The sequence below is a fragment of the Erpetoichthys calabaricus genome, chromosome 12 (assembly GCF_900747795.2).
Source record: "Erpetoichthys calabaricus chromosome 12, fErpCal1.3, whole genome shotgun sequence".
In the NCBI taxonomy this organism is placed as follows: domain Eukaryota; kingdom Metazoa; phylum Chordata; class Cladistia; order Polypteriformes; family Polypteridae; genus Erpetoichthys; species Erpetoichthys calabaricus.
Window position 1 is genome coordinate 143,925,773 of NC_041405.2, and position 19,566 is coordinate 143,945,338.

Here is a 19,566-nt window from a genome sequence, read left to right on the forward strand (position 1 = left end):
CTTCACACACATTCAAACCCAGTCTTCTTTAGCTGTGAAGTAGCAGAACTAACCCCTTAATCACCTATGTACGCCTATAGTCACATTATACAGTGATCACCATTGTGATTCAGTGCAGCAGGCCCAGTGACCAAGTTAAACTGAATCTTACATTGTCCAGCAGCTGAAAAGATCAGTCGTCTGACATGACAAATAAACAACCACTCACTCCTCTTGAAACTGACAAGTGCTTAAATACTGTATAGTGTATATAATATTAATAAAATTAGGAGAGCAATCTTCTTCTGTCTTCTAGAAGTATAGTTTAAAGAAGGTAAGAGTATGATAAATAAAGAAAATGATCAATAATTAATAAACTCATTTACCACACAGATGTAATACATAGTGTGAAAAATTATCCTTACATTGTCTAAACGTTTGTTTCTAGTGTAAGTCAGAAAGATGTTGAGGACAATCCAGGCAGTGAAAGGAAGCAGAATGGCAACTAACATTAAATATGATGCCAGCATATTATGGGTCACAATAACACACAGTGCCACATCCACTGTCACCAAGCCATTTTAATGTCAGAGCTAAAGTTAACAACCTTCCTTGTACCGTAAGTGGAAACACATAGAAATCTACTCAGATGAGTGTTGCATATTACTTGACATGTTATTATAAAGTGAAAATTCAAATGGGGTGCATTCTGGGGTAACCTTGAGTTTATCTTTATTTTTAACACCATGATTAAACAGCATACAGTACATGCATGTTTACAAGGCACTACATATATACGGCAAATAAGATTACAAATTGCAGGTGTATCAAACAAAGGAAATGACCACTGAAATACAAAGGAAACAATAAATTCAAGTAAAATGAAAAAATAATGTACTGAGATTGATATCTGGAGGACTAAAAAATATAACTAACAACAAAGCAAGCACAAAGATAATAGCCAAGGAGGCAGTAGTGAGAGGTACCTACACTGCATAAAGTGAACAATAAACTGATAAATCTGAGGTAGGGCTTACAAAAGTCAGCTGACTGATTTAAAACAGTATTTTGCAGTTAATAATATAATGAAGAAAAAAAGGAATTTTAAAGTGTATAAATAAACAAAAAGAAAGAAAAGAAATAAAAATGGATGTCTTTACAAGTCAAGCTAGACAGAGCCTCACAAATAGACGCAAAAGTAAAATTTCAGGGGGTAGGAGCAACAAAGTTTATAGTTGAGTAACAGGGTTCTGGAACAATAAAATAGATAGATAGATAGATAGATAGATAGATAGATAGATAGATAGATAGATAGATAGATAGATAGATAGATAGATAGATAGATAGATCAGAATTTGTGAAACGTTAGCATGTTCTGCCTGCATATCTATGGCTTTTCTTCACTCTACCCTCTTAACAGTAATGATTCTTTAAAAGCACTTTATTGGGTTGTGTGGTTCCATTCTAGAAAGTTCTCTTTGCATATAAAATTGGCTCATTGGTGTTTGAAATGAAATCTTTAATGTATAATAGGTGACTTAGCAGGATATTAACAGATGAAGACAACCTGAATTGCGCCTGTGGCATTGTACCCAGTAAAATTCCTTTAAAATCATAAACCCATTAGAATTTTAAAAATCTGTTATTATCTATTCATCGTGATTTTTTAAACTTGCTATGGATCTAAATAAAAAGGTTCTTCATGGAGCTGTCACGTGGGTGATTCTTTTGGGAACTGGTTGCCCTATGGCACCTTTATTTTTAAGTGTGTACTTTTTACTTAACTTGCAACCCTAAATTGAGTGTGAAGGAGTCTGACTGAGTGTGTCCTGCAGTGCCTTGGCATCCCTTCCAGGTTGGTTCTTACCTTTCATCCATATTTGTCAGCTTGGGCTTTTGTTTCCTATTGACCATGAAAAGGAAACAGCATATTGAGAAACCCCAGATGGGACATGGCCCTGGGCAGACTTCCGTACACACCGGTGCAAGAATTAGTAACAGTAAGAATTACTAATTAGCCAAACAATAGTTTGGCTGTGAACTGTGCCATACTGTACATAAACAGTAAAACACTGTAGATAAATATATTCTTAAACCAACCATGCAAACCATGCAAGTTAACTCACTTGTTAATAGAAAATCCACCTTAAAATATCTGATAGTCTTCATTTTAATTCCATTAAGTGCATGTGTCAGCCACCTTGTTGACATTAAAATGTTACACAGCCATGCTGACCTCTAAAGTATTATGTTCCCCTACCATGTCATTATTAATAATTTGTATCAGATTTTAAGAACTTTTAGAATATGTGGTGTAGAGCCTTCGATGTATAGGCCTATCCATTCTTTCTATTTACTAGAGTAAATAGTCAAACTTTGGTCAATCTTTAATAATAATCATCATTTACAAAAGCAAGTCATTAGAATTATGCATTCGTTTGTACAATACGGACGTTTTCTCCTTTTTTAGCACTAACGCGTGAAGTTTGTGCAGAAACACAATCTGAACTGATGGGCAAAGATCGGTAACAGAGTCCAATATTTAATTCAATACTCACAATGATTCCGAAAACATTCAGTGTTATAGGCACCACGCACCGGATGATGGATGCTATCTTTTCATTCAGCTCAGTGCTACTTTCATTATAGAGCCTTAAAAAAGATTTTCTAATTTTCGTTTCAAACGCGATTATATTAATATAGAAGATACACAGTAGATACCAACTTTAATATGTGAGGTTTGTAGCCTTGGAAATGAAATAGACAGTGTTTCACTTATATGACGGCTTATTCGAGATATTCATAACAGCAACACCAAAGCTGGGAAAGCACATTTCAGGCAATCGATTAAAAGCGCGTTTAGTGAGCTCACGGTCACCTGAAGTGCGAACAGGCAAAGGTGCAAAAACAAAGAAAATGCTTTAGCGAAAGTCACAACAGTCATTAAAAATTGAAATTGCTCAGGTGCTTATAAGAAAGAAAGAAAGAATATTAATAAATACAGTATTATAGTGTTTGCGTTTTTATTTTCATGGGCGTTTACGTACTACAGGAATACTTAGCGAGCTGCATACCGCCAAACAGCAAACAGACAAATTAACGATTTTTTGTATTTAATTAACTGATAATTAGCTACAAACCCTCAGGAAAAGCGAGTCATTATATTGACGTCAATCAGACTCGGTACAATTTTGCTTTTGATTAACACTGGGCGCCTGATCATAAGCTCGGCTAAGAATTCTTTAATTGGTCCCAGTTTCGCATCGATGTAATTCAGAAACAGCTAATTACGTATATTTCGACCATGATTAACAGCATAGCTGGAGGCATTCATTGTGGTGTTAACATTTAAAGATCAGGGTAGATTTTAAAAAGAGTATGTTTTAAAAAAAAAAACTATTTTGCAGTGTATGCAGAAATAGCAATGTGATGCAATTTGCTCCAATAAACACATTTTCATTGTATGCTCAACAAACGCATCACAAAGCCGTTTTCTATTACCGTATACTATCAAGGCATACGACGCAAGAAGGCCTCGGTATTTTAACGGAAATATGATTATATAAACGCCTACAATAAGCGTAGGACCCTTAATGCAATTTTCATTTGAGGAGGGTGAGTCGCCGATTCTGCTCGCGCGTGCTTTCTACAGATCGCTGGCCCGACCAGGGTTGGTTCTTTTCTTCCACCTAATGCGGCCACAGCAGACTCCGCTCGTGAAGTCAATGGACCGATCTGATTGAAAAGTATAATACAATTTACAGCTACATTTAATTGGCTAAAATGTTAATACAAGTGAAACAGTTATATTATTTTTAGGCAAGCAGTACCTTCCTGCAATGAGCGACCTAAACTTAAAAAGCCAACATTTGTGTTTATTATTCATAGCTAGTAAAGCTACACTTCGTGTTTTTAATTAAACAGTGTTACCACTAAAATTTTACAATTTCTAGCGAGATGCACATATTGCGGAACAGCCGCCTGATGCAAAAGAAAAGCTCAGCCGTGACAGCTTTGCAAAGTGAAATTAAAAGAAAGAGCCTATAACTTCACCATCACTGCGGCGGTCTCGTGTCCAATTAAATGAAAGTACATAATTACTAGATCGATACTACGCGTTTTCCTAATATATTTTTTTTAACTCTTTGCAATAATATTTTAACACAATAATCGACATACATTAATTTGGAAAATAAAATTTACATTAGTGTAAAACAGAATTACAGATAAGAAAAATTAAAAGCTAAATAATTGCATATTGAAAATGGCTTTTCAGATGTCTTGTTTTGACATTTTCTATTATAGCAATGAACTGAAGTATAGTATAGCATGGTGAGTAGATTAGAGTATATTAATATACACGTTTGTCACAACAATATCTACTAAGACAACTTATTTTAATTACTTCCTTTAAAATGTTTTTTTTTTTTAATCAAAAAACAGACAAAAAAACTGTATTTGCTCAATCTGATGTAAAGCTGGACAAGCTCATTTGACAAACTTAACTTTAGCCTGAAAATGTTCCACCCTACTCAAGTTGAATGTTTGGTTGCTCTGTAGAGTGAGGGGCAGTTGTTTGCAGTCAACCTCACCGAAAGGTAAGTAGTGGGATGAGCCAGAGAAAATGCTGTGACTCTCCCATGGTAAAATTAGATTTCTTCTAAAATTCTGGTCCCCCACATTTGGGAGTAGCCAAGTCTGGCCAAATGCTGCCCTTGATGGTGTATAATAGTTAGAAACATATGGTGTTTGGGGTACAACAGCTTTTTCATAGTCTGCTGCAACTACCTTTAAGAATGTGGAGCGGGATTCTTGGTCTTGGTCTTCCTCGGACTGATGAGCTCTTTCGGTTCTCTTAGTGTTGAAATGTTCCCTGTAATAAAGAGCATCTGGTACTTGAGCAGGCTCTGAACAATGATTTTGGTGACTTTCGTGAGAAGAATGAGGGAAGTCCTCCACACTTAAGTCATTTCTGGTTTTGTTTAGTACTTCTGTTTGAGGTTTCTCAGGATGTTCAGTGAGTACAGAATGACAAAGACACCTCTTTTCAGGGAGGTTGTAACACCAGTGTTGGTCATTCTTGTTCCAGCCACACATTTCAATGTTTCTTTCCATTTCAAACAGCTGCATCTTGTGGTCCACGTCTAGTGCTGAGCTCTGGCAACCTCCCAGGCCTTTGTTCTTATTCCGTAAGGAAGACTGAAAGGGAAGAGAGTTGCTATATAGCATTGTTGGTGATTGAATCAAACCCGAGTCCTTTATTAGGCCAAACCTTATTTTTAGAGCCACTAGCTCTGCCTTCAAACAGGCATTCTCTTCTACCAGAGCAACCAGCTTACTCTCCATTAACAGGTCACTAAAGCGACGCTTTTCTCTAGACCTTTTGGCTGCTTCATTGTTCTTCTTGCGCTTGAACCAGTAGCAGGCATCTTTCTTATCTTCAGGCATAAACTCCCTCTTGCGCCGAGTTCCAGGCGAGAGATGCCTCTTTGTACTTTTCCTACTATGCAGTCTGTGTGTCAGAGGTGATGGATGGAGATGCAGTTGCCCCTCAGGAAACTCTTCTTCCCTGCCATGATTATGTTCTGGGACTGAGGGTGATGGCAAACAAAACAGGACTTTCTCCTTCACCACTGACATTGCTTCCGTCTATTGTGATACAGATTTAAAAAAAAAAATAGATTTGGGTCAAAATAGTGAGAAGTTTTCAAAGTCCCATTATAAACTGATTTTAAAACATTGAATAACATGACTCCATTTAATCAAGTCTGGCAGTTCTAAATATATGCAGATCTCTGGCTGAAGCCTTCCGAATTTGACTGTCACATAGCAGAGCACTTTTAACGCCTCATTAAAAAAAAAATAATTGTGCCCATCTTTAGAGTCTCCATGATAGTCCTCATAAAAGATCTAGGTTATATTTTATATAAAGGGTGAAAAATAAACACATAAATAAAGAAATAAGGCTTTGAGGTATTTGCAAATAACACATGGCCCAATTTTGCACATAATGGTCATACTGTATGGTTTTCCCTTTTAGTTGGGTCTGACAAGAAAGAAAGAAAGAAAGAAAGAAAGAAAGAAAGAAAGAAAGAAAGAAAATGTACTAAAACATGTTCTACACCTGAGAAAGAATGTGACAATTTGGTATAGTCTAATTTTCTTCTTTAGAAAGCAAGGGCACCTCAAGTACCATTTCAAATGCAGGATACCCTTCTTAGAGTGACAGAATTATTGTGCTTATACGAGGGACGTTCAAAATACGAACTTATACGAGCAACTCTTCAATTCCACCCGGGGATAAAAGTTAACATTATTCAAAGTTATTGTCTGTCTGTATACATGCATTGTTATCACTCTTTAATTTAATATTGCTTTTTATTAGTATGCTGCTGCTGGAGTATGTGATTTTCCCCTTGGTATTAATAAAGTATCTATCTATCTATCTATCTATCTATCTATCTATCTATCTATCTATCTATCTATCTATCTATCTATCTATCTATCTATCACGTTTCCGTACTTTTATATTTTCGTTGGAAACGGTGAAGGCGGGAGGAGTAGCAATTGGGCATTAAAAAGCTGGTATGACGCTGGGAGTTTTGCATCGCAAACGGAGGTGACTACGTAGAAAAGTGATGCAGTTTGTTGTTGAAATTCTTACTAAATGGAGTTAAAAAAAGTGCGGAAACTTTTTAAACGTCCCTCGTAAAATGTTTTGAGATCTTCACTTCTCTGGAGTTTGGCAATGCAATTATAGCCAATTTTCTGAAACAATTGAGGTTTTAAAAAATTTCTTATTTTCTAATCATATTACCCAAAACGATTAATACAAGCTTTCCATAGAAAACAATAGACATTTTTTAGTGATGCGGTAAAGCAACGCAAATATAACAAATTATAAGACATGAGCGCCTTTTTCTAAATTCACCTTAAAACATCAGTTTTCAACGGTACATACTTAGGTGCTATTCATCCATTTTCCGAAATCATTTTCTGCTCGACACAAAGAGGCACAAGATGGGAAGCAGTCCTGCACGTAAGACTATTTCTTAACCGCATGCAGTGCACATTAACGAACCCTGGGCCAATCTGACGGTTTGCATTTCGAGGGGGAGAAGAAAGAGGAGTGAGCGCAGAGCTCAGGCTCTTCAGTAGTAATCGCATAGGCCATCCAGACGCTATACAGCAGTAACAAACATAAAGAATAATCGTTTGAATATGTTTTAAATGAATATTTAAAAGACTCTTTAGTATTTCTTAAGTCTGGTTTATTTGTTCAAATGCACTTTATTAATTTAATAACGTCGTTAATACAGGGAAATTAAATAAATAAATATAAGAAAACCAAACCTCTCACAGTCTGATTGCTTGTGTTTAGCTTATATCACAGCATATCTACACAATAAAATACACTATTTTGCAATTAAAATGATGTAAATTAATGTGAATAACCTATTAAATATAAAGTACATTATGAATGCATCATGTGAAAGTTATATACTCAAGTTTTATATTTGTTGTGGTGTTAGCGCTACATATTATATTTACACATTTTTTTTTGATAGAACCATATAATTTGTCGAAACACATGGAAACGTTTAAAATGAGTGTTTGTTCGTTCATTTTTATTCCCATGTCATAATATGCTTTAGCTGTTTCATATATCTGGTATGAATTTGTTGTAGAACCGGACACTCAGAAAGAAAGAAAGAAAGAAAGAAAGAAAGAAAGAAAGAAAGAAAGAACTCAAATCAGATTTGCTCTTAAAATTAGGTTTATCTTAAAAAAATATTCCAAATCTGCTTCCTTAACATTCTTCACTCATGTATACAAGATTGCTTATGAAAAGTGCAACAATGGGTTAAACTGTTCACAAGTTAATTTCACACATTTCATGTCAAGTAACGTTACCTGATACAACAGCACTGGGCCCTCTTCTCAGATCAGGGAAAACGGAAAACCGTGTACAGATGATAGTATATGATTTGTTAAATTAGGACAACTATAGGAACATTGTCCATAAAGAATTAACTCTAAGAGCTCAATCGCCAATCCACAAGGTCGTGTTTTACAAAACCGGCGCGAATCAGATCCTTCCCCAAAAATTCAGCGAAGACGAAGGGTATTTTTAAAAAATGTAATTAAAAAGAGACACTTGCGGTGGCACTGTGACAATCAAGGACGTTTAGTGCTGCAAACTACGCGCACCGCCCTTGTCATTGAAGTGAGGAAATTATATTTTAAGCCCGCGCAAGCAACTGTTGGTTTAAGACACAAAAGTGGACAGAGGTGGCAATGCCGAAGATATATGTTTGTGTGAAAATGTTAGGGTACCGTCTATAGTCTCACTTCTTCTGTTTTAGCCGCCTCTGATATAAAAGATCACACTTATTTCAGCCACTTATTCCTTCAGCGAAGGGGTAGCGATTCGCTCACCTGTGTAGGATAAGATGCTGAAACCTAATTTTACGAATACAAATTCCAAAATGTTTTTAAAACTTCGCTTCTTGAGAGGCGGCGTGGACCCTGATTTAACAAATGTTCAGGTGAAAGTATTCTTGTGGATGACGCCACATACTGTATATAGTGCCTATATCCATCATCTTAATAGCTATTCTTAACACAAACGTGCAGTGATAGCGGACATACAGTTAGGTCCATTAATATTTGGACAGAGACAACTTTTTTCTAATTTTGGTTCTGTACATTACCACAATGAATTTTAAATGAAACAACTCAGATGCAGTTGAAGTGCAGACTTTCAGCTTTAATTCAGTGGGGTGAACAAAACGATTGCATAAAAATGTGAGGCAACTAAAGTTTCATTTAAAATTCATTGTGGCAATGTACGGAACCGAAATTAGAAAAAAGTTGTCTCTGTCCAAATATTTATGGACCTAACTGTATATGCTAATGAACATACAGAACTTTGGGACACTATCTCAGAAACAGGAAAGAAAAATACTATTCCAGAATAACAAAAACTGGAATCATTTACAAATGGTTACAGTTTTCAGTGTTGTCATTCTTCTTATTTTGCTTATTTGTTTTATGATAATTTATATCTTGCTTTCTCACTGTACACAAATAAATCACTGAATTATTTATCTGTCCAACGACTAACCTACTTTCCATTTTAGGGTGGTAGAATAGTACTGTCTATTCAGGCAGCATCAGGTGCATGGCAGGAACCAGTCTTGAAATAAGCATAGCCAAACCACAATGACACTACCTCACAGATGGGAGAATTTAGATTTCACACAACTTTAACCTGTATGTTTCTGGGATACCAACAGAAAACCAGAGAATTCTTTACACACAGATAAAGGAAGAATGTACAAACTCTACACCATCACCTGGAGAAAGATTTGAACTCAGGACTCTGAAATTGTATGAGTGAATAGCCAACCACTGAGCTGTAACATCACCATTATATCAGTTATTCATTTTTCAAGAGCCTCCAGACGAATAGAAACAGATTATTTTCATTTACAAACTGTTGCATGTGACAAATTTATACAAATATTTGATATACTGTATAGACATGCCAAATGTTTAACCTTTTCCTGTTTGTCATATCGTTTTTGAACCCACTCAGTCCATAGCACAGTTGTGGTGGGGTGCCAAAGCCTATCCCAGCTAGCACTGGGCACAGGGCAAGAATAAACCCTGGATAGGGTGCCTGTCCATTGCAGGGCAGAATTCACAATAACAGTACAATACAATACAATTTATTTTTGCATTGCCCAAAATCACACAAGAAGTGCCGCAATGGGCAATGCCGCTCTTTGAGGACTGAATATTTTTTCCAAAAAACAGTTTCTGAAAAGCAATGGTTGCACACAGAAACCAACATAAAACGTCTGTTGCTGCATGCTGTGGCTATCAGTTTGCTAAGAATGTGCAGCAGGCTTGCTGCCAGGCTGTCTTCGCGTGGCTGGAGCAGCACCGATCACGGTCGCAGTACATTGCAATGTAGTTTCTACCTCTTATCATTGTTAAGTGGCAGTCCTATCTGGCTAACATTGTTAGTACCACAATTAGGTGGGGACCAATCAGCTGAAGCTGGAACCTCACATTCGTTTTCGATCACATATCAGAATCGGAGTCTGACAAGTCATAGTCCAGTTCAGAGATAATTGGCAAAATGTTGTCTACGGAGTAGTTTGCTTTACACATTTGCTTTGATCTCTCGCCAGATGCCAGTCCCATTTTTGCCGTTCTTTGCGCCTTGCTACTCACGCGAGCGCAGGAAATCTTGGTCAAACCAATGAATCTAACTTTCCTTCTAGCAACGCGAGTCCAACTAAAACATAACAGTTGGTTCTTTCACAGTTTACAGTTGATTACCATCGTCAACTACTCCTTTTGACAAAAGTCAACATCAGCCCTGAAAGGGTTAACAGGCCCTGTCTTTTGACAGCCCCCCTACCTTGACTTGAAAAACTCCCCCAAAAACACTCTTGTAGGGAAGAAAAATGGAATAAACTTTGGGAAAGGCAGTTCAAGGAGAGATTCCTTTCCAGGTAGGTTGGGTGTGCAGTGGGTGTCAAAAAAAAAGGGGGGGGGTCAATACCAGTGGCGTAGCTGGGGGGGGACAAGGGGGGACATCTGTCCCCGGGCGCAGCATCTGAATTGATGTTCCCTATTGCATTTTGGCAAACAGGAGGGGGCACGAAATCTTCAGTTGTCCCCGGGCGCTGAAAACCCTAGCTACGCCTCTGGTCAATACAATACAATACAATACACAGAACAGAACACAAGTAATCCTCAATGTAATACAGTGGTGTGAAAAACTATTTGCCCCCTTCCTGATTTCTTATTCTTTTGCATGTTTGTCACACAAAATGTTTCTGATCATCAAACACATTTAACCATTAGTCAAATATAACACAAGTAAACACAAAATGCAGTTTGTAAATGGTGGTTTTTATTATTTAGGGAGAAAAAAAAATCCAAACCTACATGGCCCTGTGTGAAAAAGTAATTGCCCCCTGAACCTAAAAACTGGTTGGGCCACCCTTAGCAGCAATAACTGCAATCAAGCGTTACCGATAACTTGCAATGAGTCTTTTACAGCGCTCTGGAGGAATTTTGGCCCACTCATCTTTGCAAAATTGTTGTAATTCAGCTTTATTTGAGGGTTTTCTAGCATGAACCGCCTTTTTAAGGTCATGCCATAGCATCTCAATTGGATTCAGGTCAGGACTTTGACTAGGCCACTCCAAAGTCTTCATTTTGTTTTTCTTCAGCCATTCAGAGGTGGATTTGCTGGTGTGTTTTGGGTCATTGTCCTGTTGCAGCACCCAAGATCGCTTCAGCTTGAGTTGACGAACAGATGGCCGGACATTCTCCTTCAGGATTTTTTGGTAGACAGTAGAATTCATGGTTCCATCTATCACAGCAAGCCTTCCAGGTCCTGAAGCAGCAAAACAACCCCAGACCATCACACTACCACCACCATATTTTACTGTTGGTATGATGTTCTTTTTCTGAAATGCTGTGTTCCTTTTACGCCAGATGTAACGGGACATTTGCCTTCCAAAAAGTTAAACTTTTGACTCATCAGTCCACAAGGTATTTTCCCAAAAGTCTTGGCAATCATTGAGATGTTTCTTAGCAAAATTGAGACGAGCCCTAATGTTCTTTTTGCTTAACAGTGGTTTGCGTCTTGGAAATCTGCCATGCAGGCCGTTTTTGCCCAGTCTCTTTCTTATGGTGGAGTCGTGAACACTGACCTTAATTGAGGCAAGTGAGGCCTGCAGTTCTTTAGACGTTGTCCTGGGGTCTTTTGTGACCTCTCGGATGAGTCGTCTCTGCGCTCTTGGGGTAATTTTGGTCGGCCGGCCACTCCTGGGAAGGTTCACCACTGTTCCATGTTTTTGCCATTTGTGGATAATGGCTCTCACTGTGGTTCGCTGGAGTCCCAAAGCTTTAGAAATGGCTTTATAACCTTTACCAGACTGATAGATCTCAATTACTTCTGTTCTCATTTGTTCCTGAATTTCTTTGGATCTTGGCATGATGTCTAGCTTTTGAGGTGCTTTTGGTCTACTTCTCTGTGCCAGGCAGCTCCTATTTAAGTGATTTCTTGATTGAAACAGGTGTGGCAGTAATCAGTCCTGGGGATGGCTATGGAAATTGAACTCAGGTGTGATACACCACAGTTAGGTTATTTTTTAACAAGGGGGCAATTACTTTTTCACACAGGGCCATGTAGGTTTGGATTTTTTTTCTCCCTAAATCAGGTGTCAGCAACCCGCGGCTCTGGAGCCGCATGCGGCTCTTCAGCCTCCTTGTAATGGCTCCTTTTGGCCTTGACAAAAAAAAAAAAAAACATGAAAATGAATAACGGCAATTTCTTAATTTAATTTGTATATAATATATGTAATATATATAATGTTTATTTACTACTACTACTGTTATACACTTTAACATCTAATTTTTATTTTTATTTATAATTTGTCAACTAAAATATGCGTCACATCTACGTCTATAGCCCTCGCCTTTACCTGCAGGTGGCTTCTGGAGTGTGCAACCCCTGCACTAACCATGAATAAATCCCAAAAATGAAAAATCCCAGAAGAGAACAGAAAGTTTAATTCTGCGTGGACAGAAGCATTTGCCTTCAGCGCCAACGACGCTGGCATACCGGTGTGCTTAATATGTGGCGATAAATTATCGAACAACAAAAAATGTAACGTTGAAAGACATTTTCGAAACAAGCACTCAGCATTCACTGAAAAATACCCAAGTGAAGATGAGCGAAAGAGAGCAATTTCGGAACTGCAACGGAAAGCTGAACAGAGCAAACATACTTTCAAAAAGTGGATCACTTCTCCACAATCAACTACAGCTGCTAGTTTTGTGGCAGCTCAAGAGATCGTAAGGAGGGGTAAGCCGTTCACAGACGGAGAATACATGAAAGAATCGTTCATAAAAATATCAGAGCATCTATTCTCTGACTTTAAATGTTTTGGTGTTTGAGTGCATGATGACAGTGTTTGTCAGAGATGTACAGAAAGGTTCACTCTCTCACTTCCCCTCCCTGAGAGAGTTCAAAGCAGTGAACATTCAAATAAATTGTGATTATTTCCACCGTACAATTATTGCAATGCAAGCTGCATTTAGAGAAAGATTCAGTGAGTTCGGAAAGAAAAAAAACACTCTCTCCTTCCCTGGACATCGACCCATCCCTGCTGAACACATCCGCATTCACAGGAGTAAGTAAGCCCGATCTAGAAATTGAACTGGCCGCATAGCGGATAAAGATTTATGGGTGTCCAAGTTCAAATGCCTGACAGTGGATCTTGAAGAAGTCGCCCGTCAGAAGGCTACTCTCGCTAAAGAGCACAAATGGACTGATATTGAAAACCTCCCCAAACCCGACAAACTTGTTTTCAATACATGGAGTGCCATTCCCGAAACATATATGAACATGAAAAAATATGCATTTGGAGTCCTGTCCATCTTTGGCTCAACATACTTATGTGAGCAAGTTTTCTCAAGCATGAACTTCATAAAGTCCAAATATCTCTCCCACCTCACACATGAGCCTGCAGTCCTGTGTGAAGGTCAAAGTCACATCGTATAGCCCCGACATAGAACAACAACATTTATTTATATAGCACATTTTCATACAAAAAGTAGCTCAAAGTGCTAGAGATGATCTGCAGCGAACTTCAGAAACAGAAGTCACATTAAACAGGTGAGAACAATAGCATTTAATAGGCTAATATTTAAAAAAAAACAAAAAAACACATTTATTTCAGACCCGGAGCTGATGTTGGTTTTTTTGTATGTTCAGGTGCTTCAGTTGATTGCTGGCTGAGAGGGAAACCTGAAGAGGATGAGAGCACACTGAAATGGAATTTTATGTTTACTTTTTTAAAGCTGCTAAGCTACAGCTAAATGTTTTATTTATATTAAAGTGGGCTAGTTTTTATTTTAATTTTATACAGGTATAGGAAGGACTCAAATAGGCCTGCAGAGTTCAGTTAAATTTATTTCAAAGTAGGCCTACACATGCACACTGCACTTCTATTTGTTGTATTCCGTGGTTGTAACATGTAAAATCTAAAAAAAGATTAAAACTTTTAAAAGTTTATAAGCTGTGTTATGTTTTGCGGCTCCAGACTATTTTTCTTTGGAGGAAGAGGGAGCAAAATGTCTCTTTTGATAGTGAAGGTTGCAGACCCCTGCCCTAAATAATAAACACCATCATTGAAAAACTGCATTTTGTGTTTACTTGTGTTATATTTGACTAATGGTTAAATGTGTTTGATGATCAGAAACATTTTGTGTGACAAACATGCAAAAGAATAAGAAATCAGGAAGGGGGCAAATAGTTTTTCACACCACTGTAGAATAATGCAATAGAAATATTACAAGTACACAGCAGAATAACTAATTGGCATGTCTTTGGACTGTGGGAAGAAACTGCAACACCCAAAGGAAACCCATGTAGACACAGTAAGAACATGCAAAAACCATGCAGGGGGGACCCAGGACGTGAATTCTGGTCTCCTTACTACAAGGCCGCAGCGCTACCGATGTGTCACCCGTTTTGTCATTTTCATCAGCCTTTTTATTGGTTTTGACCACATAATAATACCTCTTTTGTTGTTGGTAGCCTAAAAGGTTTCAGACAGCAAATTACTACACAGTGCACATACAAAGAGTTGCATGCTGAGGCAATTCAAATTCTCTGAATCAGTATTTGGGCTGTGAAAGGACATAAGAATCCCTAGAGGAAACGCATGTTAAAACAGAGACAACAAGCCAAGTCTACAATAAAAGCAATGCAGTCAAAAGTTAAATATACGGTCAAAGTGCTGCAAAGCAGCAGTCCTTTCCATCGCCATATCTTGATGCTCCATTTCGCTATTCAGAACATTGTTAAGTATAGCACCTTTTATAGTGAGAACTCCAGTAGTCATTGTAGTCCTACTCCCATGTGTTCAGAGTGCAGAGTAAATCTTACTTGGATGTCCAACTAATTGCAAAATGTCACCATTCTTTGGCACCATGATTTAAAAGAATATGTCAAAATGAAGTAAAAGCAACACACCTGCTCACTTGATCTACTCTTCCTTCCAGTTCTAGATTAGGGCCTGCACTTTAACTAAAAAAGAACCAAATGATATGCTGAAATGCAGTGAACACATTGAATTCAAGTAGTACAGGTACACTCTTAAAAATACAGGAGCGGTTCATCAGAGAGATGCCATACGGCAGCATTTCTCAACCTTTAAGTATTTGCGACCCGAGTTTTCATAACAGTTTTAATCGCGCCCCCCCTCCTAATGTTTTTTTGAAAGGAGCCCACTAATACCAATTTGTTCTTTTTTAATTAATGATATATCATAGATGCATATTTGATTATACCTACTTAACTTTTTTCGACATTTATCTAACTCTATTTTTATTTTTCTAGTATCAGAATGTAGTTTAAGTTAATTTGTTTTGGTTTCAATAGATGTGTTTTTCATATTTTTGATTCTTGTTTTATTTTTTTTAACATCTTCGCGCCCCCCTTTTTGTTACTTCGCGCCCCCCCTAGGGGGGCCCGCCGCATAGATTGAGAACCACTGCCATAAGGGAACCATTTTAGGTTCTCTAAAGAACGATCCACAAGCTGGTTCCAGAAAGATACTTTATTTATTTAGATAGATAGATAGATAGATAGATAGATAGATAGATAGATAGATAGATAGATAGATAGATAGATAGATAGATAGATAGATAGATAGATAGATAGATAGATAGATAGATAGATACTTTATTAATCATCAACAGGCTGGATAAATAACCATGAATAAATCACAGAAGATTTATAAAATACCACTTTTAACCCGAGACTGACTTGGTGACACACTGGTAAGCACTGAATCCCAAAGTTTGTGTCCCAAGTGTGGTGTTTCAGTGCTATCCCCATGTGCGCATGGACATTTTAAACCTTCTCATTACATGACTTAGTTTTGATTTCCACACAAGTCGTTTGAAGCCCTCTACACAATCGCTCAGCTACATTTCATGCTGACTGCAGTGAGCTTCTCATGAGCCATAGCATCAGCAGCCATATGGAGTATGTCCACCACTTGATGAGCTTTAGCCAGGACAGCCTCAGTTCAAGCGAATTGCCAACTGGAACTTTTGTGATCACTTATGGGGGCAGAAAGGCAACACAACTCATGAATTTTGTTGGGCAGTATTCTGAGGTTTTACTGCATTTGTGTATTATTATAGAATTCAAAGCATGTGTATGTTCTTGTGTTTTCCCCAATTGTGAGTTCTTCACATAAACAATGCAAATCCAAATGCAAATTATTATTGTGTATAATATGCCATATGTGCTGTCTACTAGCTAGTATAATGAAGTTGTTAAACTGTGTTTGTTATCCCATACGTACAAATAGACATTGGCATTTGGATGAATAATGCACTCTTAATCAACCTTTCGTTAGGTTAGTTCTGTCTGGCGGCAGTGGTCGGGTTTTTCTTGTCATGCCCAGGGGCTCATGAACTGAGGATCCTTCCATGCATTCATGTGCAGATACGCCATATAGCAATGAAGGGATGAAACTGGCCTGCAGTAATATTCAGATATGTCTTGACATTCAGATGTTCTTTAACAGGTATCAACTACCTCAATGTAAACCAGGAAAACTTTTTACACATCATCACTGGCCTGTACTGTTGACACCAAACACGATGGCTCCAAAAGATTATGTTATTTGTTCAAATTTCTGACCCTTCTGTGGTATAGTGGGTTAGGGTTAGAATAAGATTTTTATAAATACATAATCAATCTCAGTGAGTGTTCATGCTCACGCAGCTACGTGGGGTTTTGGTGGACTAACTGGGGCAAAACACACCTGCATGTGAGGGTTCAGCCTGTCTCAATTCCTTCATAGGCTGCCTGGGAGATGTGACATCTACGGAGGCATCTAAAGAAGAGCCGGCATGAGAGAGGGGAGAATCGGCAAGAATCGAAAGGGTCAGAAAAGAACAGCAGAGACGATCTGAAAAGGAAGCTAAACGATGGAGAAAAGAAGGCAGGAGAAAGATAGGAGACAACCAGCTCATGCAGGCGAGAGGAAGAGAGAGAGAGAAGGCATTCAGCCAGGAAGAAGTCTCTCGAGGGAGTGTGCGGCCGACCCCCTCCATCATATCTTCCACCAATATGATGCGAAAGTATTTTGTTTCATTCCTTAATGGATTTGTGAATTTCCCCTTGGGATTAATAAAGTATCTATCTATCTATCTATCTATCTATCTATCTATCTATCTATCTATCTATCTATCTATCTATCTATCTATCTATCTATCTATCTATCTATCTATCTATCTATCTATCTATCTATCTATCTATCTATCTAATGGTCCACATTTGAAACTACTGTATCCACCGTTGAATGGCTTTCTTCCTCAGTCTGTCAGTGGAGCAGGACATTGACAGCAGTCTGTCGCTGAAGCTGCTCCTCTGTCTGGAGATGACACTGTTTAATGGATGCAGTGGATTCTCCATGATTGACAGGAGTCTGCTCAGCGCCCGTCGCTCTGCCACGGATGTCAAACTGTCCAGCTCTGTGCCTACAATAGAGCCTGCCTTCCTCACCAGTTTGTCCAGGCGTGAGGCGTCCTTCTTCTTTATGCTGCCTCCCCAGCACACCACCGCATAGAAGAGGGCGCTCGCCACAACCGTCTGATAGAACATCTGCAGCATCTTATTGCAGATGTTGAAGGACACCAGCCTTATAAGGAAGTGTAGTCGGCTCTGTCCTCTCTTGCACAAAGCATCAGTATTGGCAGTCCAGTCCAATTTATCATCCAGCTTCACTCCCAGGTATTTATAGGTCTGCACCCTCTGCACACAGTCACCTCTGATGATCATGGGGTCCATGAGGGGCCTGGTCCTCCTAAAATCCACCACCCGCTCATTGGTTTTGCTGGTATTCAGGTGTAGGTGGTTTGAGTCGTACCATTTAACAAGGTCCTTGATGAGGTTCCTATACTCCTCCTCCTGCCCACTTCTGATGCAGCCCATGATAGCAGTGTCGTCAGCGAACTTTTGCACATGGCAAGACTCCGAGTTGTATTGGAAGTCCGATGTATATAGGCTGAACAGGACCGGAGAAAGTACAGTCCCCTGTGGCGCTCCTGTGCTGCTGACCACAATGTCAGACCTGCAGTTCCCAAGACGCACATACTGAGGTCTGTCTTTAAGATAGTCCACGATCCATGCCACCAGGTATGAATCTTCTCCCATCTCTGTCAGCTTGTCCCTAAGGAGCAGAGGTTGAATGATGTTGAAGCGCTAGAGAAGTCCAGAAACATAATTCTTACAGCACCACTGCCTCTGTCCAAAATGTATTTTTATTTGGAAAAAATAAGCAAAAAATCAGACAGGCACTGTCTGTGTCTGCCTGCTTGTGCTTAAGCTGCACCCCCACTGACACAAGCACATGGCGAAGCTCCACTGTCGCTTTTAGGAAAACGTTGGACTTCATGAGCATGCAATATGTGACGCAAATTTTGACCGACAGCGTAATTGGTTAGTTCACCTACACGCTGGTTTCACATTCACCATTGGAAATAGAGCGGTAATTTATACAATATGTACACTTGCATTTATTTGATTTCTTTTTTGACCGGAAGGATACAAGCATATATGGTTATACATTTGTTACTGGGTATAACTCAGTAAAGTATTTTTAAATAAAAAAGTCTTCATAATTATTTTATTTTATTCAAGAACACTGTAATAGCCTAATATAAGGCATGCAAAACTGAAAAAACTAAACTCATGGGTCATTTATTCTCACTCCATAAAACATACAAAATGAACTGAACATGAACTAGTTCAAAATTGAAATGGTGAACTATGAACGTGAATGTATTCATTTTAATCTGTGTGAACTGAACTTTGAGCGAGTTCTGGTGAGGTATGAACTTGCAAAACACTAATCACGTCACATTCAGCGTCACTAAAATGACTTGTTCTGTCCATTCAAGCAAGTGCTGTTAAAACTCTTTTGAGTGACCTTAAGTTTCAGGTATTCCATGCAGGCACCAGTATTTGCTACCAGGATGTGCATAGTTTTTGACAATAGCTTGTTTTGTTTCCAGGTTTTATGACATCAGTTGAAGATACCTCTTAGGTGACTGAGGAGTGAAAATATTGTTATAAATATTTATCAATCAGGACATCAGTCTACCAGAAATCAATGGGCCTGAAGCTCAGTATGTGTTTTCTACACCTTCACATGAATATTATGCAATGCATAGCCAAAACGACACAAACACACACATAACTAATTGTGGTTGGGCTGGGCACACACATTCTTGTATTTCTAAAGTTGTTTAGCACTGTAGACATTACTTGAAAAGAAATTCTTTAAAGACACAAATAGCTTTGCCCGTGCTCACTACATCTACTTTGCCGGATTAGATACTTCATGGCATCACTTTGTTTTGCTTTCAGAGTTCTCTGATATCTGCTTAATGCATCTCAGTTAAAAAGAGGAACTGAAAATGCTATGATGTATTTTTTAACAGTTATTTGCAATAGCTCTTCACCTA

The 19,566-nt window shown here is 38.4% G+C and overlaps 1 protein-coding gene across 1 annotated transcript; it reads right to left on the minus strand.

The window, feature by feature from the left end:
• Positions 1-4,467: 4,467 nt before the first annotated feature.
• Positions 4,468-5,625, minus strand: LOC127529979 (uncharacterized). The gene has a single exon (XM_051935420.1). The coding sequence runs from the start codon at positions 5,617-5,619 to the stop codon at positions 4,468-4,470; it is 1,152 nt and encodes a 383-aa protein (XP_051791380.1). The 5' UTR covers positions 5,620-5,625.
• Between the last annotated feature and the right edge of the window lie 13,941 nt (positions 5,626-19,566).

Excerpts from the sequence above, each read along its gene's own strand:
- LOC127529979 (XM_051935420.1), bottom strand. The coding sequence starts at position 5,619 with ATGTCAGTGGTGAAGGAGAAAGTCCTGTTTTGTTTGCCATCACCCTCA.